The following is a 26,307-nucleotide window of genomic DNA, read 5'->3' as shown; positions in this document are numbered from 1 at the left end:
TATTATCATAATAATAATTATTATTATTATAATATTTAATATCATTATTATTAATCCATGCCAAGAGTCAGTTAGTCAGTGAAGTTATTTATCTATTATCCTTTTGACACTTTTCGCATTTAGATATCTATCAAAAAACCAACTGACGATGTAACCTCCTGGAATCTTTGACCACAACCAAAATCTCATGTCATGTACCAGTAAAAATGTTGTTAGGCTTCTCAAAACGATTGGGTTAAATGTTATTCAATCTTATGCGTTAATTGCAAAGACATTCGATTATTAATTCATTCGATTTGCCATTGATTCATTCATTAACTTTTTCATTCTTTCATACATTCATTTTTCCAGGTATCTACAGTATAACAAACTGACGTCACTTCCTGTTGGAATCTTTGATAACAATACACAGCTTCAATATTTGTGAGTTTTTCCCCCCCAGATATTTGTGTAGACAATTCATTTCAATGTCAACTTGATTATTGAAAAAAAGACACCGCACTTTTGAGGTTTTTCTATTGACATCATCATCATCATCATCATCATCATCATTGACAAATTGACGATTAAATAGTCCTATTATTATTGTTCTTTGTTTTAGATTTTTAGACAACAATCAACTGAAGTCACTTCCTGCTGGACTCTTCGACCACAACAAACAACTGTACACATTGTAAGCTTTAAAACAAAACTTATCGATCGATGATTCGCCCTTCATTCATTCATTTATTCATACATGTCTTGTTCTCTTTCAGTGCACTCCCTCTCATTCTATTGTTTTGTTATCGCCAAGATTTTTATCGCGATATCATTATTCCATTTCAGATTTAACAGATCAAAAACAGTTTTCCGTGTTTGATACTCTGAATCAAAACACGCGGGATGTTGGGAGAACACGAGAGGAGCGTAGGAAACCACGACGCGTAGCGGAGTGGTTTCCAGCTTCTCGAGTGTTCTCCCAACATCCCAAGTGTTTTGATCAGAGTATCAAACACAGAAAACTGTTTTTGATTTGTTTTATAACATAACAAACGCGCGAAAAGATCGAAAAAAAGCAAAGTCTAAGTAAATTCTCCCTACGTGCCGTCTTATTCAAACTGACGAATGAGCGCGCGCGATAGATTAAAAATGACGATAGCGTGTTTCGATACTCTCATCAAACATGGTTTTCGACCAATCATAGCGCGCGTAGTATCCCAATTATTTTATAAACTTAAATCACAACCAACTGATGTCTCTTCTTAATGGAATCTTTAGTCACCTCAAAAGGCTTCCACAAATGTGGGTTTTTGATTTTGAACATTAATTTAGGAATTAACTTAAATGCCAATAATTATTTTTATATCATAATATCGAATATTTTTTCAAGTTTTCTATTGTTAATTTTTTTTCTCCCTTCTATTTCAGAAATCTACATTATAACAAACTGACTTCACTTCCTGTTGGTATCTTTGATAACAATACCCAGCTTAAATCTTTGTGAGTTTTTTATTGATATCTGTAGACAATTTATGTCAATGTCAACATAATTATTGCAAAAAAGAGCGCCCTGTTAACGTTACGCTGCAGAGAAATGTGTTTAAATTGAAAAAAAGAATTTGATATAGTCATATAGATATTACAATACAACTTTATAATTGTATTAATATTTATATGAACAATTTTACAGTAAACTGTTTTTTCTGATAAAACAAAACAAAGTAAAAATTTTCAATAGCGTAACGTCAAAGTGAAAAACTTTAATAGTCGTTAATCCTTTATTAATCGTTATTATTATTATTATTTATTATTATCATTATGATACTTGATTTAAATACACCTTAATAGTCTATGCATGTCTTAATAGAAATAGAAATACACTCGCTCCAAAGCTACTAAAGTTCAAATGCTTAATATTTTATCATGTGTTTATTTCAACTTCAGACATTTTTGCTACATGAATACAGAATATTGCGGGCATGAATAGTCTAAGCAAATGTCTGCATGACTGGTTTTACAAAGATGTATACAAATTTAACAATTGTACAGACGTTTCACAATCTCACAGTTCTGTGAAATAACCCATTTCTGACACTTTCTTACAATTTTTACACCATCAGTGAGGCCTACATCAGCCAGTTTACTAATCAAATCCGTGTGATACCCAGATAGAAAATCAAATGCTATGTTGACTTGCGTTACTTTATATCCAGGGTACATTCTTTTAAGACTAGATCTTAAGGCAGTATATTTAACAGTTTTCTTTTTATCCCTATCAAGTATCTCTCCTACATTACAGACTGTTCCTTCAAATATAATCCATTGCTTGTCCTTCTTACTCCGCACAAGGATGTCTGGTTTATTTGCACCGCCTTTTGGAGAGCTGTCTTGGTAGATAGGGATATTCCACAGTACTTTTGCTTCATCATTTTCGACAGAGCTCTTTGGGGGTAGTTCTTTGTGCCAAGGTGTTACGTTGTCTTTATCATCAGAAAGTTCAAACTTCTTAAGTATCGCGTGATACACAGGTCTAAGCATGTGATCATGTCTTGATGTGTAGAGCGATTGGGCTATGGCCGAGCATTTAATTGCACATGATGTGTGCAATACTCTCATCTCCAGATTGGCAAAGCCGACATTTCAGATCTTCTTCTTCACCTTTCAGTTTCTTTACGTTATAGACTTTAGTTGGCAATAGTTGTTGAATAATACTTGTGTGAATACTGTAAACAACAGTTGGAATGTTTTTCCAGACTTTTGAGATGTCACACCATTCTTTGTGCAGGTCTTTGTTTTTCCACTGTTTAGGCATGAATTGTCCAACCCAGGGTTGCTGTTCAACTTCGACTTCGTACTTTCTCACTAATTCGTTCTTTAAGATGGATTTCCTAGTGATACTTTTAGGTTGACAATTATTCACTTCTATAACTGTGTCGTTGGATGTTAAGATAGATTTCTTGCTTTCGGCATTATACGTTATGTCCACATTGAATTGAGCTGCAAATGTTCTTGCGTCCTTGATGATAGATCTTAAGGATTTCATTTCTTTGGCGTCTTGGTACGTTCTTACTAGCTCAACATGTGGATCAGAGCTGCATGTGATGTAGTGGGCGAGTTTTATCTTTGTGGTCTTGTACAGGCTTTCGATTTCAGTCAGGCCTTTGCCTCCTTTAGTAGTTGGAAGATAGAGGAGGGGTAGAGATTCATGCTTGTGTTTACAGCCGCAGTCATTAATAACTCGACGGGTTCGTCTTTCAAGTTCTTTAAGTTTGTCTATAGGCCAGTCAGTAGACCACATGTGGTGTTGCAAAACGGGAATAGCAAACGTTTGATTAGCTTTGACTTTCCGTGGAATAGATAAAAGTGACGTCCAAATTACCAGAGATGCGTCTGATGTACTCTTTACTTGCTGCTTTCTGAATTTCCTTCTCAAGTTGACTAAGTTCTCAAACTTTCCAAGATATTTATAATAATCATCTTCTCCAAGTACGGGTATGTTCGTATCATTACTGAGTGGTAAGTCTTCTCCTTTCTCCAGTTTACCTCTTCGTAGGTGGATGGCAGCACATTTATTGATGCCCCAGGTGAGACCGATGTCATTACACATCTGCTGTAGCTTGTTTGCTATTGTAGCTGCTTTTACTGCATTCTTGTGATATGATTTGAGGTCGTCAACAAGCAAACAGTGCGTAATCTTGGTTCTCTTTTCATGAGTCAGTGTGTATCCCTCTGTTGTATGTAAGTACCAGGCAATGGGATTTAGATATAACGTAAACAATTTTACACAAAAAGAGTCACCTTGCAATATACCTCGTTGGATGTTAATTGGGCCTATAGGCTCTTTACCATTAGATGTAGGGGCTGTTATGAGAGAGAAAATTAATGTTTTTACAGACTAAGCTAGACATCAGGTTTCTAATTACTATTTCTTATCGTATGAAAACAAGATAAAGAACGATCAATTAGTTATTGAAAATATCGATATAAGATTTCAGTAAGGCTACCATCACGCAAGTTTAGATGATGGTATGCTTTGAATTTACAAGTAAACTACTTAGCTCCTCCCATTAGCATGTACACCTCTAGTTACACCCTAAACACTCTTTACCCCGTTGCTTAGTTATTTTAGCACTATTCTGTTAAATCTTATGATATATATATCCCTCGTAGACCTTTCTATACATTTACCATATATCCACATATTATCTTTAGTTTAAGCTATGTTTAGTTCTAAGATTTTCACTCGTATTACTCTTAATAAGATATCACACTTAGGAATTTACTATTTCCATTAGCCAATCAAGGCACAGCGATAATATCATATTGATTGTAGAATGACACCTGTCATGAAGTTATTATAAATAGAGCTCATGTAATTAGTTTTAGTCAGAAGAGTAGAGATAGAGTATAGAAGAAGAGAAAGTAGAATAAAGATTCCGAGTAGCTCGTACCGAGAGCGGTCCATCCCATAACAGGGCGAACAAAGTGATTTTCCATGTTTGAATAATGTTCTTTATAAAAGTGATTAATCTTTTAATTTTATTATTATTATTATTATTATTTTATTATCATTATTATTTTATTATCATTATTATTATTATTATTATTATCATTAATCCTTGCCAAGAGTCAGTCAGTCAGTGTAATTTTTGATCTATTATCCATCTGACTCTTTTCGCATTTAGATATCTATCGAATAACCAACTGATGATGTTACCTCCTGGAATCTTTGACCACAACCAAAAACTTATGTCATACCAGTAAAAATGTTGTTAGGCTTCTCAAAAAGAAAGAGTTAAATGTTATTCAACCTTTTGTCTTAATTGTAAAGACATTCGATTCTTAATTCTTTCGATTCGCCATTGATTCATTCATTAACTTTTTCATTCTTTCATACATTTATTCTTTCAGGTATCTATACTATAACAAACTGACGTCACTTCCTGTTGGTATCTTTGATAACAATAGCCAGCTTCATAATTTGTGAGTTTTTTTTAGGCTCTTGGTCGTTGTCGTTGTACTCGTTGTCATTTTTACTATTCTCTGCTTTAGATCTTTGAGCAACAATAAACTCAAGTCAATTCCTGCTGAACTCTTTGACAACAACAAACAACTGTTAAAATTATAAGCTTTAAAAACAAATTATCAATTTTATCAAAATTATTAATTGTTCCTTATCGCCAATATTAATTTTTACTTATATTTCTACAATACTACAATACAACTTTAAAATTTGTGTTAACATTTATATAAACAAATTTACTGTAACCTCTTTGTTCTGATTAAAAAAAAGTTCAAAAGTTTTTAAACGCGTGACGGCACAATGAAAACTATAGTAGTCGTTCACTGGGTCGCCTGTAAGTGTTATTTACAGACTCACACAGAGCAGATAGAAAACCTCGCACTATGCTTACTCGTAAAAAATAATAAATGAAATACCTTAAAAAAAGGGATGCAAATAAAAGACCCTGCCTCATAGAAAAAACGATACAATAGTTGAAGGTGCTAAATGAAATTAATAAAAAAACGATAGAGTGCACGCACTAAAACCGTGAACATTAAATAGTACTAATTATTACTATTTCATACAGAATCTTTTGTTTTCTATTGTTTAATTATCACTATTTAGTGCTAAAAATTAGTATCTGTATCACGGATTTAGTGTGAGCACTCTAACTGAAATGTTTAAAGGGCACTCAATTTGGACTATGAACTTTCATTGTCGTTACCCTCTACAACCAGGATTCTAAAAGTAATATATACAGTATGAGTGGCTGTGTTGTATCAGATAAATCGGATACAACACACGGACACGAATACTGTAGATTACTTATCAAACGTCTAGGTTAATTCTTTTGTGTTTCACTATAATTTTCAAAATTCAAGTGAATCTGGTCAAGAAAATCCAACTTAAAGTTTATGTATCTGATTTACAACACTCTTCACGGTCGTGATTTCTGTTGTGTTTTCCTCATGAATTATTAATGGCTTGATAACGACTTGATAGATGTGTCCTCGCACGTGGCGTTTGAAAACGCTTGCCTGGGCTCGTTCAACGGCTTGTTCAAAAATGAAAAATATTGTCTTCACGATGATTTAATTTAGATTTAAACCAAACCGCCCTTTGGCGAACTCGTGGATACTAGTTGAACTTTTCAGAGATTGGGCTCCCTGTGTCCTTATGCTTGTTGACATTCGAAGGTTTCAAAGTATTTCGCTCGATTTCATATTTCAAATGCTCAATTTAGCTGGTAAGATGATTAGTCGTCCTTTTAATTTCCTTTTAACACCTACTTTGTTTAGTTCTTTGTTATTTTGTTGAGTTTGGAAGCGAATTCTGTGAAGAATTGGAAAAACGTTGCGTTATGCGTTACTACTTATCTTGACCTTCAAGGGTACGGTGGCTTGTAAGGGCCAACCACATACAAAAAAACTTGCCTTTTATCGCGCGATAAAGCCTCTCTGATTATCGCGCGATAAAGCAACTTATCGCGCGATAACAAAACTTAGTCACTATCGCGCGATAAATATGATAGTCTCTACCATGATATCATTGCCAAAGAGGTTGAAGAACAGGTAGAGAGTTTAATGGCAGACAGCTATGTAGGCATAGAAAATGTAACAGTCCAGCAACAACTGAATGGGAGTGACTGTGGAATCTTTGCCATAGCATTTGCTACGTGTCTGGTTTATGGTTTCAGCCCACGAGACTTTACATTTGACATACCCAAAATGCGCCCACATCTGGCTCAGTGTTTGGAAATTGGTAAAATTACAATGTTTCCATCAGTTTAGAATATGTGTTTAGAACACGCTAGTGTTCACTAGCCATCATCTACTCTTTATTTGAAACAGTAATGTTGTTTTAGAAGAGCAAATGCATTAATACCATGAAAGAAATACAAAGTTGTTAATAATCATAGTAGCTATTTAGCAAATAACAGTTGGTTTCGATCCACTAGAATATTCATTACACAAAAACATATCTATACACCTATTTCATTTAAGAAAGGTTGTCATCGCTAAAGGAGAAAGGTGATAGGTTATTCATAGTTCCAACAATCACTTGTTTTTTTTTTTGTTTTTTTTTAATGAGTTTTGAGATATCCAGTGTTGTTTGTAGCCTGAAAGAACTTTAAAGGCTTTGATTATTTGCGTTTATTTTCATATATTACACCTTCGAATCGACTATTGCCTTTGGCAGTGACAACTGTTTTTTTGAAATAGGTGATACAAAAGACCACTATATTCTATTGTGCTTTAAATGCAACAAAATAGTAGTAAATTTGAGAATTAATAATAAACAATTAAGATACACTAGTTTTCATCAGCAATGTCCAAAAATAAAATAGCTACTCTGACAGGAACAAAGCAGAAAAATATTTCTTGTGTCACCAATACATTATGACATTTTGAATACAAGAATATCCTGGTATTTCATTTTTATCTTTATAAATAAATTCAAATTCTCAAATTTTGGTAATAATTAGTATGTTTATAATCTAGTCAAATGGAATGATTGGTGGACAAAGGTTAACAAGACCAGAACACACCCTCAAAATGATATCAATGACTGGTACCTGTTCCTTATTGCTCATGAGAAAGTCAGTGCTCAGTGTCCCTTTCAGAATTGTGTACTTGCACCTCAGCAAACCGATTACCCTCTCCACATGAATTCTGACATTTGCAATTCCTCAGGTGTTCTCAACATCGATGGGGTCCAGCTGGCTCTTCCCCTTAGTAAACGCTGGTATAACAAGCTCTGCTCTCTTGAATGCCACACTTTCATGAACTGTAAATCCCCTGTCGGCCATTACTAGATCACCAGGCACAAGTTTATTTAAAATACCACAGTTTTCAGTGAGGAGCTTATCAGATGTTCTGCCACCCCAGGCCTTTGATACAAAGGAAATGGTGCCTTGTGGAGTGATTCCAATTAATACCTTTACAGTGTTGTGGTGTTTGTAGGAGCTGAAGGTCTGGGCTCTTGCCAGCAGGTTGGTAGGCCTTTCTATGAAGACCTCAAAACAATCAATAATCACTGTTGTCTTCTTTCCAAACGAAAACTCGAAGCATTGAGGCATTGTTCTCCATAGTTCATCCCGCTCAGGCCAATATATTAGTTGAGAGAGTCGTATGTCCATGATTGTTATCCAGGTAAAAAATATCCTGGAGACAGTTGGTGCAGACACTTCAAAACGGTATGCAAGATCCAAGTATGGCACATTAAGTCGGAGTTTCATCAAGACCATGACAAGTTCCTGGAACTTCGTTAAGCTCAACGACTTTCTTGCCACATGAGGGGCTACATGTTCATATACAGCTTGTAAAATAGTAGCTGAAGGCAATCCAGTGTAAAATAGTACCTTCCCATCTTCCAGCATATCTTCGCGATCGAAAGGGGCTTTCTTTGGCTGAGAAAACATATAATCTAACTCCTCAGTTTGTGTGCTTGACTCGGTCATTTCTGGATTAACTTCGTTTGTTTGTGTGCTAGAGTCAGTGATCTTACAAAGTTCCTCCAGCTTCGAAGTAATCCCGTCCAATAAATCGCCATCTTGGCAGTGCAACTTTGATTTATCACTCGCTGATTGAAGGTCATTTGCGATCTGGCTGATTTCCTCAGTTAAAGAAGGAGAGTCAAAAGAAATATTGTCGATTGTAGCGCCTTCTTCATCCAGTTTCGCTACCTTTGCAGCTGACTCGAACAATGCTCTTTCCTGTTGTCTCTTCCTTCTCACTTTTGCACGTTCACTTCGCGCGGCTTGAAGATCAGAGTTTTTCTCACTTACTACTGTTTTGTTGTGTCCCAAATTTAATGTAGGCACCCAATCGACGTTAAACTTATCCCAATTGGCAGCAGGTTTTCCAGAAACGAAGTGACGGCTGCAAATTCTCCCACTGTTGATGATTTCTTCGGATAACCCAACCCTACTAATGGCGGCCAACCACTTTCTACGTCGTTCAATCGACAGCTCTTCTGCCTCCTCTCCTTGACTTTTTCTAACCGATGGAACACGAAAGAGGGAAATTCCCTTATCACGAACACTCCTGGTATGACAATTTACCATTAAACAAAGAACCATTATAGAAAATGTGCTGAAAATATTGACTTTTAGTCGCTCGATTGTGATGAATCTCTTTTGTTTACACTATGTTGTGCACCAATATGGCGGTTAGCAACCGTTGTCATGCACCAAGTCACGTGGGTGAAAACCGAGAATAAGTTGTTTTATCGCGCGATAACACTTTACTAGTGTTCAGGCTCCTACGGTCATTACGCACATGGACAAGATGGCGAGCGAAGTTGAGAAGGTGAGTTAAGCGTATGTAACAAATTGATGTCTTTATCCTTCAAAGGTAGGGTTTTCTTAGAAAAAAAAATTAATAAGTTTTAATAAGTATTTGATTCATTTAAAAGCCATTTCACTTTAACAAACAGTGTTTTTCTTGCTTCTGCGTTCTTGTTTAAATGGTTTGCTTGTTTATGTATTTTGATCAACATCAAATTACTACAATTTGATCAACCTTTTCACATGGATAAAGACCTCCCTTTCTTTTTTTATCTTTAGTTAATGGTTCATTTGAAATTTCGAAGTCAATAGACATGGATTTCTATTATCCTTATCACTTTCAATAGAATTCCAATCAATTCAGATCCAATCAAAGGTCGAATCGATAAACATAACAAGCTCCTTTCGAATTTCATTGTTTCCCTCTCTTGGGAATGATTTTTCATTTCCTGGGGGAATTCCACCCAATTGTCATCCAAACTCTCTCATTGTGTATATTGTAAATGATTAGATCTCATTAACAAGTTGGTTATTTATATATTAAATTATATATAATTTTCTGTAGGTATGTGACTTTTTGAAACAAAGAGGAGTAACTAATGCGGTCACCGAGAAATTCATGGAGGAAAAGGTTAGCAAATTTGTAGTTTTCACACTGATATTCATATCTGTTGTCGTCATGCACAACTCACTAGTATGATTATGTCACATAATCCATCTTGCGGGGAGTGGTACCTAGCATTCATATATAGACAACATTCTGACATCTGAAATTACCCACAAACATGGGAAAGCATATATATAGGATTATACCTTGGAAAATCAGTAGCATTTTATTGATTTTATAATATTTAACTTGTTTTGAATGTGCTGAAAAGGAATCTACTAGTTTCTAGCCTTAGCATCATCCCCTCCAAGAGAGGAGAGGGGAACTGGGGAGGAGACTGATATTCAGGCCATTCTTGTACCCAGAACTTCTGATATAATAGATACAATCCTAAGCTCTGGACCACCCTGTTGGTATATCAAATTTAATTGGCTGATAGGCACAGCAATAGCAATAGCAAAATTTCTAATGGATGTCAAATTCCTGAAATGCCAGTAGAGAATTTTCTGTGTTTTAGATGATTTTTCCATGTCAAATTATAGCAGTTTTGAAATATTTTTTAAACAATTATTATGAGAACAACAATTTAACATCTTGTTAATGTTTCAAGCATAAATACACATTCTTAAGTGGCAAAACTATTTTCCAGTGACAGTGAAATAGTGACTTAAACTCGCCAAACCATTTTAGAAAAACACAAGGATTCAAGCTCTACTAGTTCTTTTGATTTGTGGAGGGATATACAGCTTGGGTGGTCATGTGACCAAAATAGCAAATTCCAATTGGACAGAAACCTTATGAACTATTAATGAATATCATAACTTTATACAAAGATGTTTTTATAATAATTGTTTAAAACATATTTCAAAACTGCTATAATTTGACATGGAAAAATAGATCAGAAGATCTGGGTACAAGAATGATACTCAGGCCAACTAGTTACTATAGATATTATTATTATAGACAGGCCTGCAAGAGAAAGACCCCACAACAAAGAATGAAGTTGGACAGACTTAACATGGAATTAGTCTTATGTTGCATGCCTGTATAATTGATTTTATTCTTTTTTAGATGGACTTTGCAGCAGTTCAGTATGCTTCTGAGGAAGTCTTAACCACCTTTGGATTAAAAGCTAGAGGGGATATCTTCGCTTTGAAAAGGTTTTGCGATACACAATTATTGAATACAAGTGCTAGCCCAAGTGATGTTTCAGAAGCCTTAAAGAACAGGGAAAAAAGGAAAAAAGAGCTTTATGACATAATAACACAAAGTAAAAAAAAAAAAGGCACGTCTGATGAAAAGACACAGTCAACTAGAAAAAGAAATGTAAGCCTTGGATGGCTGCATTATGATGAAAAGAAGAAAAAATACTGTTCTGTCCGCCATTCTAGAGGTGGTGGAAGTCGTGATGTAGCCCTAAGTGTTGACAGTACTAAGGAGGATATCTTAGCACATGCAAAGTCATTATTTTTTCCAAATAACACATCAGTATTTGGAAATTCATGTGACATGATGTTTAATTTGGGAAATTTTAAAGAAGAAGTTATTACTGGCCTATTTTCACTTGGTGCATATTTGCAAACACACAAACTTTCGAGACTCAGGCTCTACTTAATTTCAAAAAAAGTACCTGCATCTGAAAAGAATACAACACTTGTAGACTCTGATGATAATAAAGATCTGCCTTCAGCATGTCTACTCTTAGGCACTACACAAGAGCGCAACACTTTAAGATCTGTTCAGGATAGAGAATATCTTGAATCGCTTTGTGCAGATCAAGAGAAAGAAAAACAAAAGGAAACAGAAAAGAGGGAAGAAGTTTATGAAAGAGATAGAGATCAGAGACTTGAAAGTCTGAGGCTGGCTAGACAAAACAGAATCCCATCAGAGCCTTCAACCACAGAGATGCATGTTACAGTACAAGTGCGCCACTATGAAAAAGGAGTAATTAGACGAAGATTCCATGATAGTAATAGTATGATGGCAGTATATGACTGGGTGGGGTCATTAAGCAAACTTCCGGAACATTTTCATTTATCTGTTGAGCCAAGTTGTGCTTTAACACCTGATGAGCCTGTAGCAGTCGTAGAGGGGAAAATGGTACATATGACAGTCACTGAAGATCCTATACCAATGGCAAAAAAGTCGAATGAACAAGAGATCTCCTTCATTGGATATGGTCCTGATCGAAGTGATCAGCTTCCTGATGATACAATGCTTGATAACAACAAAAATGAGATGGCAGGCTTTGACATTGAACATGTGAATGAAGATGTTCCTAACCAACTCTTGGCTGATGATGAAAGGTAAGATTTTCAGCAAAATTATATGGCTAATTTAATTTCTTCCGAATTACCTTAAAAGGTAGTTTGGGAATCATAGTTATTTTTAAATTTTTTTTGTCAACAACAAAAGTTCAACAAAAGTTGCAGGTAGTTACAATAAATCACTGTACTGCTGTTTTGAAATAATTTTGTGGGGCTGGTGTTGGGTCTGTTTTCTCCCATTTTCAGTCGAAGCCAGAGTATCAGATTGGCAATACAATACCAGAATCAGCTTTATCCTTTGCCACCTGCAGAGCCGTTTGTGTTGAAAGAAGTCCCCCAAAGAAAAAAAAATAGCTCTGTGGATAATTATCATTGTGATGGTATGGCTTTTGTACCAGAAAATAATTAATCAATTAGGAGTTTTTATTAACTTGTATAAACTACTTTTCAGTTCCCCTGAAGATGACATTGTGATGCCATCTGTACTAACATCACAGCCAGTTCCACAACATGAGGTACTTATTTGTGTTAGAATTCTCAGTCAACACATTTTTAAATTCAATTTATCAAATAAATCTTAACGTAATTTATTATTAAAGTGTTAAGATGTTTTTAAAATTCTTGATTGTGTAACACCTGTAAACCACAATCAGGTGTACTTTGGCCATGAGCAGTTGGATTGTTCAAGTATGTAAACGCTGTCAATATGCGTTCACTAACTACAACACCTGGGTTGAGATAACCTAAACCTCTCTGTCTTTGCTAAGTGCTATAAAGATTATGATATTATTTAATCTGCACAGACCAAGTTTACTAGTAATTTGATTTAATTACCTATTCAACATTATATTATAATAGAGAGGGTGTCACTTCAGACAGGTGATGTTACCACAAATCCTGCAGCAAGTAGAGGTAATAGTGAAATTGTTTATGTACGTAATGGTGTAAAATGGAAGTAATCATGCAGCAAACCAGAAGAAGCTTTTCTTTACTTTAGTTTATTGCTCATACAAAACAAACAAGGGCCTGGTATAATATTGTGTTTTTTTAATTTTTTCCCTCTCATTTCAGAACAAGTCTGATTCCATCGAAAAAGAAAGAAAAAATGCACTTCAACAGCTATTAAACCTTGACACACCAATGATTGTGGAATTGGAAAGGTGGAATGTTGTAACAGCTTTGCTGAAGATGTATTGTAATGACAATATGCTGGATTGTGTTCTGCAGTTCAATTTCAAAGGTGAACTGGGATTTGATCATGGTGGTCTGAGCAGGGAAGTTTACTCACTGTTTTGGAAACAAGGTTCTACTAGGTTCTTTGAAGGCAGTGATTATTCTTTTATTCCAAGACACAGTGGAATCTCAAAAGAAGATCTAGTCGTGATCGGAAAAGTAATTCACCATTCTTTTATACTCACTGGCATGTTCCCTGTATGCATCAACAGAGCATACATCCAGGCCATGCTACTTGGCGAAGAGGAGGTATCTGAAGATCTCTTATTAAATAGTTACATGGAATATCTTAGCTCTTATGAGGGAGGCAGGTTAGCAGAAATATTGAGTTCCTCAAGTCTGGATAATGAAGACAAACAATTTATCATTGACTTGGAAGACAGAGTAGGGTTGCAAATAAATCCTGATACACCAACAACAGCAAGAAAGATTGTACTCGAGCTCGCAAATAATGAGTTATTACAGCTCCCATTGCACACTATGTCCAAGGTTAAGTCAGGAATGATGGCGTGCCAGCAAGGAAAAAACATTTGGCAGAATATTTCTGAACAAGACATCGATGGAATTTATGGCAGGCAAGCTCCAGAACCAAGTAAGGTAGCATCATTGGTCATCACAAGACAGGAGGAGCTGACTAAAGAAGAAGCAAAAATCTTCAGTTACTTGAAGCGATATATCAACTCGGCTGACAAGAAAAGATGCAAAGAGTTTCTAAGATACTGCACAGCAAGCAGCACCATCGTGGTAGACGAAAATGCAAAGTCCATTGTTTTCTATTGTTTAATTAGCACTATATATTTTGTACTATTTAGTAATTAGTGTTTCGCGGATTAATTGTTTGCACTCTTACTATTAAGATTTTAAAACACCTGAATTATGCATTAACTAATCAAGACCACATAGGAACAGACTCCTTCCTTTCGGGACTCCAGTTAGTTTGGGCAGGATTGATTGTATTATCTTTTTTGGGGCAAAATCAGGTATCTGTTAAATCACACCTCTCTGCTCACAGTGTTGAGTTTTGCTGAGGGAGGAAAATTGGAGAACCCAGAGAAAAACCCTTGTTGCATGAGAGAGAATGACTCATCAAACAAACTCAGGTCACCTATGACCAAAGCTGGAATCAAACCAAGGTCACAGTGTTGAAAGGCCAGCATTCTCACTACTATGCCACCAATGCACGAAAGAAGTTTCTAAAGTTTTCGTCCATCACCACAATGGTAAAGTGTGATAACATTTTTCTTTCTGGTAAACCATACATTTTTGTAATGAAAATGAATAAATAAAAATTTGACAAAAAGTAGAAGGGTGGTGATAAATATATTACAGTTTTCATTCATACCAAAACAACAATAATTACGCCACCATTGTTCACCATTAAAAAAATGAAGCATGTTTTATTATAGGTCACTCAAATGACTAAGAATGTCAAAGTACAGATTTAAAGCTTCATTTGCATTTGCAGCATGTGTAAGACCATAATCTTCCATAATCATCGCAGCCAACTCATTAAACTCTTTACTGCAACCTCTTATTAATGGTTCCTCAGCACATAGCTCTTCTGCAATTTCAATGTCATCATTACTGATTGGTACTTTGTAACAATGAGCATCTCTCATTTCAGGTAAAAAGAAAAGCATATCGGGTATACCACTAGGAGAATTTATATTAGTACTTTTTCGTATGCGATGAGTGTTCCACATTTCAGCAACATGGTGAAGTTCCTTTTGTATTACTGGCATAAAACAAAACTTGAGACATTCTACCTCAATAGGATTGCTGTCATTATACTGTGCAGATTCTCTTAACTGCTTAAAAAAATTAATCCACCAATCAGAGTTACTCTTCCTAAGATGTGACCACCATGCTTCAATCCTTTGATTGGAGACAGATTTTCCATACAAGAAACTCTTTTCTCTGGCAAAAGCATCATCATCATCAGCCCTTATAAATCTTTGAATGTGAGCAATATTTACATTTTCTGTGCCACAATCACCCCTAACTATCCTGGGAACTCCTGACAATTGCCTCACACAATCAATGTAATATTTAGCAACAATGTTTGGGTTATTGTTTGAAGAGGCAACTTCAAGCCAGAGAATGCGGCGACTATATCCATCTGGCTCCATGAATGCAAAAGCCAAATGGCTTGAGTTTGTCATAGCCATCTAAATGCCAGATGTAATTTGGTCCTTTTGCAAAATACTGTCGACGCCGTAACTTGTGACTTGACCGTTTCTCAACACCCTCTGCATCTAGTCCTCTTAGCGCCAAACGTACACTTTCTCTTGATGTAACCAAGGAATACTTGTTTCTCAACAGTTGATGCATTTGTCGATAGCCTAAACAGCTTCCACTACCCTGAAGTTCTAGTTCAATTGCATTAACGATATTCTCTGTGTTGGAATGGTCTTTTCGTCTTCTTAAGTTGCACTCCTTGAGAATGCGCTTGAGTTGCCGAAGACTTAAGGAGATGCCATGGTAAAGTGCCAAAAATGCAAGAATTTCAACATATTCTAAACCTAAATGGAAATACTGTGTGATGATAGCTACTGCCGGCCTGTTGATCCGGTCTGCCTCAATGGCTGGTATGTAGGAAGGAAGAACACATTCTGTCATTGGAAGGTAGAACACGAACAGTAGAAAGATCATTTTACACTCCTATAAAGAGAGAATTTTACTGAAGATTAGCTTGAGTTAGTCTAAATACTAAGCACTTACCAAAATGATTTGCATCTGCAACAATGAAGATAAAAATCTCTGGAGCACCAAACCAAAAAATGCACTATTTTATATATAGGTTCTGTTAGCAACATAAAAGTTAATGCAACATTTTTATGTGACAAGCATTGGGGAAGTGGGGGCTAGCCTAGAGTTAGGGTGCCCCCTCCCCCCCTTCCCCTGGTTTCACTGCACCTATAACATTATCTCACTAGTATTAACTTTCACCTGCCCTCACCTGTTGTTAAAGGCATCAATTTATTTTAAGGTCTTTCATAGTTAGCTGACATGCACTCAATTGAAAGATAACATAAAAAAACGCATTGCTATCGATATAAAAACATAAAATAATTAATTAAAGATAAAACGAAATTCACCCAGCTACCTGGAATTCGAAGTTTAAGTTATACCATGTTTATACCGTAATATAATCAAATAAAGCAGGGAAACACGCTTTCTTTTAGAGTCTAGTACAACTATTCACTTTTCCTATGGTTCCCATGCTAATTGCTTTAAAAAAAACCCAATTCGAAGGGCGGAAATTCAGTTGACTCACCTTCTCAACTTTGCTCGCCATCTTGTCCATGTGCGAAATGGCCGTAGGAGCCTGAACACTAGTAAAGTGTTATCGCGCGATAAGTTGATATTTATCGCGCGATAGTGACTAAGTTTTGTTATCGCGCGATAATTTGTTTTATCGCGCGATAAAAGGCAAGTTTTTTTGTATGTGGTTGGCCCTTACAAGCCACCGTACCAGGGTCATCACGGCGCTTACAATCGATTTAGATTTACATAAAACACTTTAATTAAACTGTGAACTAAGCGAATATTTTATATTATAGAAATTCGTTTAGAAATACTATTTCTTTTGACTTCGTTCAAGTCTGTAAATTACTAATTATTTATTGGAGCCAATTCTCGTTAGTCTCGAGCGACATCTATTGAGTAGATTTGTACCTTCGCAGTTAGATACAAGAACATTGCTTCGGCTGTTTGTAATGTCCGACGATCAATCTACTACAATCTAATTCAGAACGGCTTACTTGGATGACAAAACTGGCCGAACTTTCTTCAAGACTCCATGACTCTCGTTTTGAAATCTAATGAAAAGTTCTTTTTTCAATCCATCTAAATATGTTGACGATTGTACATAAGCGTTTCAGTTTACTTTATCGCATCAGCAAAAAAAGGTTTGACTCATTGGAATTTTAGTTTTAGGCGTTAATCGTATTAGTTTACTTCAAGTTGCATCTTATCTTGATTCTTTTGATATAAATAATCCGAAGATGAAACTAAGTGCGAGTGTGCGCAAGTGCAGAGTGGGTCCACAGTGCTAGAAAGTATCCCACATGAAACATCAACAGTTCATTTCCTCATATCAAATATATTTAGGCACTGCCTAAAAGCGGAGCTCCCAATTTGAATGAATGTGGAAGATAAAATTAAAATCGGAAAAAAAATCTTCAATTTTTTTATTCAATATTAAGATAATGTCTCCCATAATAAAAAAACATGCACTGAAAACCAATCAAAATGCACTACATCGTTTTCTTTGCGCGAGAATACTCTTTCATTCAGGGGCTATTTTTTTTCTTGGAAGATTCTTCGACAAAGTTTTTCATGGCCGACATTTTTTAAGCTTTAAATTCCTGGTTAATTTTACTTATAAAACGAAAGATAACTACAAATAATCCAATACAATATCAGGTTTAGTGAAATTTACCTCGGATGTCTTTCATTGAAATCGAAATTTTGGAGATTTCCGAACTTTTATGGACAAATCAAGACTATGAAACAGACTTGAAAACTGGTAAAAAAAAAAAGGTGGGCAAAATACATAAGCTTACTTTTACTTCTTATACACTAATAACGATGTTTGGTTAATTATCCGCATCAAAAGTTTTATGTTTTTACAAGAACCGTATTTTCATTCATAAAAGTCTTAACTATTTTTCGAGAAGCTTGAAAACATAAGCTTACTAGATTTTGAAAAAGTTTTTGAAAAACTAATAAGTTTACATTCATTTATGCTTGACAAGAACAACTAAGGCAAAATAGAAAATAACGCAAAATGCAATTCAAATACAAAATAAAATTTTCTTTGTCAGTAAATTGGCATTTGGAAACGGTTTTTAAATATTTTCTTAGCTTTTGAAAGTGAAAGACAAGGTACCGCTCTTTATGCAATAACACATCTGACAACAACACAAATTTAAGCTCATTTTTATAATCATGTACTAGGGCGAAAAGCCGTCAATAAACAGTTGAATATTTGGTGTAATTTTAAAACACATTCAATATTTAGATAAATTATCTGTAGAAAGATATAAGATTATTGAATGAAATTCAAAATGATAGTACACCTTTTGCTGTTCATTAACAGAAAATGTACATTCATTTGTGCCAATAGTTGTATCAATAACGTGTAATGTACTTTCATCAACACCACAAGTAACATCATTAGCGTGGATCAACTTTCAATAACGACAATTGAATATGCGTGTACATTCATAGGCATCAATGGACAATCAATAGCGCGTTTGTACATTCATATGCGCGGAATGTATTTTCGTTTGCGCGAAATTCAACTTCAACTAACACCAAATGACAAACAATAGCATTTATGGACAATCATTTACCCAAAAGTGAAAATTCATTAGTGCTATTAGCATAACCATTGACAATCTATAACGCGTTTGGACAATCATGAGGGTCAACGTTATATTCTATAGCGTGGTTCAACAAACATTTGCATGATTCGAATGAACAATAAGAGAAATAAAACAATCATTAGCGATTTTTTTTAATCACTTTAAAACATATAAAAAACTCAGGTAACTGCTTCCATAATAGCGGCTGCGTCGGAGAATAGCAATTAGCTCACTTAAAGCAGCAATCAAAGACGACATCAGCCGTCCAGAGATACAACAACATACGAACGATCGGGCTGAGGCAAGACGACAAGGGATTGCTCTAGGTCACTACAGAACGCAGTTGCTAATGGAAGGGTTCTAGAGAAATGTGGCAACTATCACTATTGCTAAATGTGGTCAGTGGTTCAGTTATATGCAAACGTATTTGCCACGATGTATAAATGGCGAAGAAATTAAAGGCTAAAATAAATAAAAAATCGCTAATGATTGTTTTATTTCTCTTATTGTTCATTCGAATCATGCAAATGTTTGTTGAACCACGCTATAGAATATAACATTGACCTTCATGATTGTCCAAACGCATTATAGAATGTCAATGGTTATGCTAATAGCACTAATGAATTTTTACTTTTGGGTAAATGATTGTCCATAAATGCTATTGTTTGTCATTTGGTGTTATTGAAGTTGAATTTCGCGCACAAGAAAATACAATCCGCGCATATGAATGTACAAACGCGCTATTGATTGTCCATTGATGCCCATGAATGTACACGCATATTCAATTGTCGTTATTGAAAGTTGATCCGCGCTAATGATGTTATTTGTGGTGTTGATGAAAGTACATTACACGTTATTGATACAACTATTGGCACAAATGAATGTACATTTTCTGTTAATGAACAGCAAAAGGTGTACTCTTACCATAATAACAAAACAGGTACACTTTTTTGACCTGACTTTTTTCGCACGTTTATCATTCTAGTTCGTTGCTCGTTTGCCGGTAATTTTAGGAATGTTATTTAGCTTTAAACTTTGTCAAAAATCTCTTGGATTTGTTTAATTGTGGAATTCAAAAAGTGCTTTTTCAAATGATTATTTTATATCATGTATGAACTACGAATACTCTTACCATAAGAACAAAACAAGTACTTTTTTCGCTCGTTCGTCATGCTAGTTTGTTGCTCGTTTTCCGGTAGGTATGTTATCTACACTAAATAAACAAAATAGAAAATGTCCTAACTTCTATCTTCACAATGTGGCGAATTCTTTTTTTTCCATGATTTCTTCAATAATTTTTTGTTTCATTTTTACAATGTTTACAAAAAAATGATAGTTAATAAGCTCGTTAAGAAAGTCGTCATTTTCCAAGTGACGTGATTTGAATGCTTAACCAATCAGAAACGCGATGTACACCTGGCGGGCGACACTTTTAGCGTTATGCACAGGGTTCCCATCCGATGACCACGAAAACTGAGTTGCATAGTTTACCATATTCTATACCTATGGTGCTCCGCTCGCGCGGGCCGAAGGTCTGCGTGGGAGCTCCGCTAAAAATAGCGAAAGTAGTCTATACTGAATAAGAGCTTTGTGCTTGTTAGTGTCGTGTAACGTTCGTAATCAGACGACGTAAGACGATCGTTATACGTTTAATTATCGATCTGCTAACATCTTAGTGAGGTGAGCGAGTGAGCGAGCGAGTGACACATTTGCATATTCAGACAATAACTCACAATACTTCACAATAACTCGTTTCTACGTTTCGCGTATCCACGAGTTAAAAAGAGCCCGATCCTTTCTCAACATGCCTTTGGAATAGCGCAGCGCAGTCGTGACGTCATAAAAGCGAAAACAAAGGCGAAATTCGGACAAACAAATTTACAAGTTTACTTTTAGCAGATAGTTTTCACAGCCGATCGCAGTTGATCTTAGTTTACATGGGTTATTATTGTAACTTTAAGTAAAAATGATAAAATCGGTTCGTATAATCCTCGTAGCGGTTAAACAGAATGCAATGTTTGTCCGAATCTTTAAGCTATTTTTAGAATCAGTTCGCTGCGCTATTGCTATTCTTCGAGTTAATATCCAAAGTTGTCATGCACAACTTTACAATTGTATTCACAATTTCACTGTACAATTTTACTGTAAACTATTTTTTTTCATCCTGATAAGTGAAAAAAATAGTATTTTCAATAGCGTGACGTCAAAGTGAAACACTTTAATAGTCGTTTACTCCTTTATTTATCGTTTTTATTATTATTATTTATCATTAATATTATTATAATCATCATCATCATCATCATTACTTTTATTATTGTCATTATTATTATTATTACTATCATTATTATTATTATTATTATTATTATTATTATTATTATTATTGTGGACATTTTTATTTAATCTGTGAGATAAGTTACACATTACAACTTTGCGGGATAACCTTAGCCTGCGTGCCTCCGAACGTTTACGACAGAAAATTCCGGATGCAGTGCAGGCTAGATAACCTAGGCTAAGATGCTATCAGTGTTTTTTGTAATATCTTATCGTCATTCATTCTAACGACTACGCGAGTTCTCTTTTCCATTGTTCATTCTTGCAAAAGTGTTTTTAATAGCGATAAAATTGCTTTACGATTTCCGCATTCTGTGATAGAATCCATTTCTGGCTTTTCAGCAACAAATATCTGGTTTCTTTCTTACTTATCATCTTTAAACGTTCTTGTTATATGTCTGTGTTTCTTGAGGTGACGTGATTTTGCACTTGGGTTTTTAGGTCTTTATGATAGTTCCCTAGATACATGGTCAAATACTATGTTGACTTGTGTGACTTTGTGCTGTGGGTGCATTTCTTTTATTCCGCTTCGTAAATCTCTGTATTTCCTTTGTTTCTCGTTCGTTCTGTCTGCTATTGATAGAATGGTCTTAGCAGCTTGTCATGACGTCACTACAATCTGACCAATCAGGAATCGCATGCTAAAATAGCTCAGGCTTGCGCGCGAAGCTAAAAATAGATTTTCAAAAAAACTTTCATGGGGCACAGGGTTGTGCTCTCTTACTTCATACTCTCTTGGATCATCATATTATATTTTCTGCTGCAGGAACAAAGAATGGAAGAGTCTTTAGTTAATGCAATATTAATAGTCTTCATTTTTTTTCCATAGTGTTACAGATATAATATCTTTTTTTTTTTTTTCTTTCTTTTTGTCATTTGTCAAATTTTGTATTCGATTCAAGCAGCCAATAGGCCATTTCACGGATCCCGTTACTCAACCTCAGCCTCGTCAGCGTGTAATTATTCTTTAGAATTTGACTACAGTCCGCAGTAATGAAAGGAATTTACGCACCAACGAACAATTGAAACACTTAAAAATTTCACAGGTTGTAGGCAATTTCTAAAGAATATATTACACGCTGACGAAGCTGAGGTTGAGCCGCGGGATCTGTGAAATGGTCTGTTGTAAATTACCTATACGTAGCGAGATTTACGATTGTATTTGGGGGGAAAACTCAATAAAGTTTTCATTATTATTATTATTATTATTATTATTATTATTATTATTATTATTATTGTTATTGTTATTGTTATTGTTAGTCAGTTAGTCAGTGTAATTATTTATCTATTATCCATCTGACTCTTTTCGCATTTAGATATCTATCGAATAACCAACTGATGATGTTACCTCCTGGAATCTTTGACCACAACCAAAAACTCATTAGGCTGTAAGTTTGATCAATGATGTTTTACTATAGACTAATAAAGTACGGTTATCCAGTAATCACTGAACAATATTAACGTACAAGCCAGAGATCTAACTCTAAGATTACTATCTGAATCAACTGGACCAACTATTAGAAGCATGTACCATCCATGTAGCGTTCCAAACCATTTTTAACCATGTTTCTTGCCGGCAACAAAATATCTTCACGAAAGTAATTATGGGTCAACTATTTAATAATCAGTCCTAAAGAGGACTAATTTTTTTAGTCGAATCAAATATTATATAGATGTAAACGAGTTTTGAAATAAAGTAAAATTCATTATTTTGGTTTCCAAAGCCGGCACTTTTCCCTACCAGTATAACTTATAGCCTAGTACTAGCTCATCCAATCAGAGCGCAGCATTGAGGATAGACCACTATAGTTGGATTTGACTAATTTTGGTTAGCATTTTCCTATCAGAGACATAGTACAATTTAGATTTCTCTTGTCGATTGAAAATCATGAATTCCAGAATAAGTTGGACTAGTGTTTACGATCAATTTAAAAGAATGGAAAAATTCAGTCGTACTACGTGTAGTTTCACGAAAAGCAATATTGAATCCTAAATTTTGATTGGTTGACCTTGCGTTCGTTATGAAGGTAAACTCAGCTGACACAAAGACTTTGCATCATGACTTGATGGCAGCCATGACAGTAGCCACAACAATAGAGACTCATACTACCAGGGAAACTGAATTCTTTCTCATGTATATCAGTTTAGACCAGTTTCAATTGTTCCTGCCTACTGCGCATGGCATGGCTGCCATCACGTGATAGTGCAAAGCCTCTATTGTTGTTCTATTCTTTCCTTGCGTTCCACTTTACCATTTAGGTTGAATACGTCTTAACTTTGAAAAAAATGACCCCTACTTTCTGATTACGAGAAATTTTGGCTCAAATAATAGACAAACTCATAATTAACGTCGAGTGACTACTGTCTCGGGAAGGAGTATTTTTATGTAGGAAGGGCTGGGGCTTCAAAGGCGAGGGTCATTAGCAAACATGGGAACTTTAATTATGTATTTGGAAGATCCAACCTTTTTATTTTGAAGAAACCTGTTTACTTGTTGACTTATTCAATTTCTTACTGAGTGAAAGGGGGGCCAAGGGCTTCATCATGATATCATCCAAATCTGGAATCCATAGAACAAAAATAGCTAAAAACTATAAAAGATACAGCAAATAGACAATAAAATAATGAATAAAAACAGCAGTTAAACAAAGAATTACCTCGTGCGATAACAAGTTAGGTATTTTTGAAATGAGATAAGTCGGTTTCTCTCGTACATTCCTTCCCATGAAAATAATTGGACATTTTCAAAAGGCGTGGTCGGCATGTTGGTTGGCATGAGATAAAAGGCGACACCAAGACCATTTTCTTCGTTCAAAATCAACCAAATTGGCAGCAACGAAGTCAGATGCTGATCACCAGAATACACTGAGTAGACCAAGAGCTAAGACGATTTGTCTTGATTTGGGACTGTTATTAATTCCATATTATTATTGTTATATGACTCGAATCTATCTTCTTTTTCAGGTATTTAAATTCCAATTCATTGAAGACATTGCCTGTTGGAATATTTCGTAACAACCTACAGCTACGTTATTTGTAAGTATTTCATGTCATATGATATTCTGAAAAAGGTACGGACAAGAGTGCGGTGAAAGTGTTAGGTAGAGATAAAGAAATTAGAGAGAAAATCGCTAGAATATATTTCACTGCAAGAGAATATTTTCTCTTGATTTCATCCTGTCTTCGAGGGATGGATTTTTCGGTCAAGAATTCATAAAATAAAATTAAGACAAAATGAACTAGTTCATTTTCTCTTAATGATTAAACGTTTTAGAAAGTCGACATGCCACGAACACAACTCTCTTGTTGAGAACTTGTTTAATAGCCTGTTTTGATCGAAGTAGTTTCAGGGTTATTTTCCGATTTCTTTACAATCCTTCGATCGAGATAAATTTAAAAAAAACAAAAACAAAATGGCGTCCGAAACTTTTTACACCGGAAGTCATTTTTCAATAGTACAAAGAGAGTGTTTTCTTTGATTGGTTAAAATTTGCAATTATGTGAAGTAATAACAAAGAATTTGATTGATCACCAACGTTTTTTCGCGATGCGGACTAAAATTTCGTATGTATATAATGTTATAAGTGAACGTAAAGGGAACTTTATAAAAAAAAAATGTTATGAGAGAGAAAATTAATGTTTTTACAGACTAAGCTAGACATCAGGTTTCTAATTACTATTTCTTATCGTATGAAAACAAGATAAAGAACGATCAATTAGTTATTAAAAATACCGATATAAGATTTCAGTAAGGCTACCATCACGCACAAGTTTAGATAGTGGTATGCTTTGAATTTACAAGTGAACTTCTTAGCTCCTCTCATTAGCATGTACACCTCTGGTTACGCCATACACTCTCTTTACCCCTTTGCTTAGTTATTTTAGCACTATTCTTTTAAATCTTATTATCAAACTCATTAATAATTCATGAGGAAAACACAATAGAAATCACGACCGTGAAGAGTTCTGTAAATCAGATACAGAATCGTGTTCATTTGCATAAACTTTAACTTGGATTTTCTTGGGCAGATTGACTTTAATTTTGAAAATTTTAGTGAAACACAAAGGAACTAACCTAGACGTTTGATAAGCAATCTACAGTATTCGTGTCCGTGTTGTATCCGATATACAAACTCGAGGCTACGCCTCGAGTTTGTATATCGGATACAACACGGGCACTCATACTGTATATATTACTTATAGAAGTGTTCCTCGTAGACCTTTCTATACATTTACCATATATTCATATATTAACTTTAGTTTAATCTATGTCTTAGTTCTAAGATTTTCACTCGTATTACTCTTAAATAAGATATCACACTTAGGAATTTACTATTTCCATTAGCCAATCAGGACTCAGCGATAATATCATATTGATTGTAGAATGACACCTGTGATGAAGTTATTATAAATAGGAGCTCATGTAATTAGTTTAAGTCAGAAGAGCAAAGAGTAGAGAACTGTAGAAGAGAAAGTGGAATAAAGATCCCGTAGCTCGTACTGAGAGCGGTCGTCCCATAACATATATAATAAGAAATAGCAAACTTCCATAGACTGTTCCATAAGTCGCGGTTCGGGGCGCCGGTCACAGTTTGCTCTTCCTCGATTTTTTTTTCCGTTCACTTATAACATTACATAAACGAAATTTTAAAATAACTATATTATATTAAGTATCTGATTATCATGCTTTTGTTTTAGATATCTGAGCAAAAATGAACTAACATCGTTACCCCCTGGACTTCTCGATAACAACAAACTACTATCACTTTTGTAGGTTCCTAGTTTATAGAACAATTTTTGTTTAAAAAAATATAAATTCAACGAAATGACTTGATGTGTACTTTGGGAAAATACTATTTGACTCTTGTATCAGTTCTTTGGACCAAAACCAACTGATGTCTTCAACGGCGGGAATCTTTGATAACAACATGCAACTTTATGATTTGTACTACGTCTAACTTTATTTTCCTTTTGTTAGAGCTGTAGACACGGTCAATAACCTGAAAGCTTTACTCGCTTGATTTATATGTACTATTTTCTTTTCAGATTAGTAGAGACAAACAAGTTAACTGAACTGCCTGACAAGATTTTTCGCAACACGACGATGCTTACAACACTGTATGCACATATATCTGTATTTACTGTATTTATTATTTCATTCTGTTTGAGCAGCATGCAACATTTCTCCTTCTAAGCTGCAAAGTAATTTCTCGTATCACTAGCTA

The 26,307-nt window shown here is 35.0% G+C and overlaps 2 protein-coding genes and 1 pseudogene across 4 annotated transcripts in view; 2 read left to right on the top strand and 1 right to left on the bottom strand.

Annotated features, from left to right (window-relative positions):
- The window catches only part of LOC116304780 (uncharacterized), a 51,968-nt gene that overhangs the window by 11,082 nt on the left and 14,579 nt on the right, over positions 1-26,307 (top strand). For both annotated transcript variants that reach the window (XM_089027292.1, XM_089027291.1), the window contains exons 14-21: positions 352-423; positions 602-673; positions 1,408-1,479; positions 4,891-4,962; positions 22,399-22,470; positions 24,047-24,118; positions 25,781-25,852; positions 26,129-26,200. In XM_089027292.1, the coding sequence (XP_088883418.1) occupies positions 352-423; positions 602-673; positions 1,408-1,479; positions 4,891-4,962; positions 22,399-22,470; positions 24,047-24,118; positions 25,781-25,852; positions 26,129-26,200 (576 nt within the window). The remainder of the gene's footprint in view (positions 1-351; positions 424-601; positions 674-1,407; positions 1,480-4,890; positions 4,963-22,398; positions 22,471-24,046; positions 24,119-25,780; positions 25,853-26,128; positions 26,201-26,307) is intronic.
- Positions 9,250-14,685, top strand: LOC116297994 (uncharacterized). 2 transcript variants are annotated; one of them, XM_089027293.1, is made up of 6 exons: positions 9,250-9,294; positions 9,838-9,903; positions 10,951-12,185; positions 12,598-12,661; positions 13,005-13,058; positions 13,218-14,685. In XM_089027293.1, exons 1-6 carry the CDS (start codon positions 9,265-9,267, stop codon positions 14,196-14,198), a joined length of 2,430 nt encoding a protein of 809 aa, XP_088883419.1. In that variant the 5' UTR covers positions 9,250-9,264; the 3' UTR covers positions 14,199-14,685. The 2 variants fall into 2 exon arrangements, with proteins under 2 accessions (XP_088883419.1, XP_088883420.1); XM_089027294.1 differs by lacking the exon at positions 13,005-13,058.
- Positions 14,712-16,380, bottom strand: LOC148912399 (uncharacterized; annotated as a pseudogene).

This window comes from Actinia tenebrosa, unplaced genomic scaffold (genome assembly GCF_029948245.1).
Source record: "Actinia tenebrosa isolate PJP-AT-01 unplaced genomic scaffold, QUT_ActTen_1.0 PGA_scaffold11__36_contigs__length_13525064, whole genome shotgun sequence".
Lineage (NCBI taxonomy): Eukaryota > Metazoa > Cnidaria > Anthozoa > Actiniaria > Actiniidae > Actinia > Actinia tenebrosa.
The sequence above is the reverse complement of the archived record's forward strand: the minus strand, read 5'-3'. Positions and strand labels throughout refer to the sequence as shown.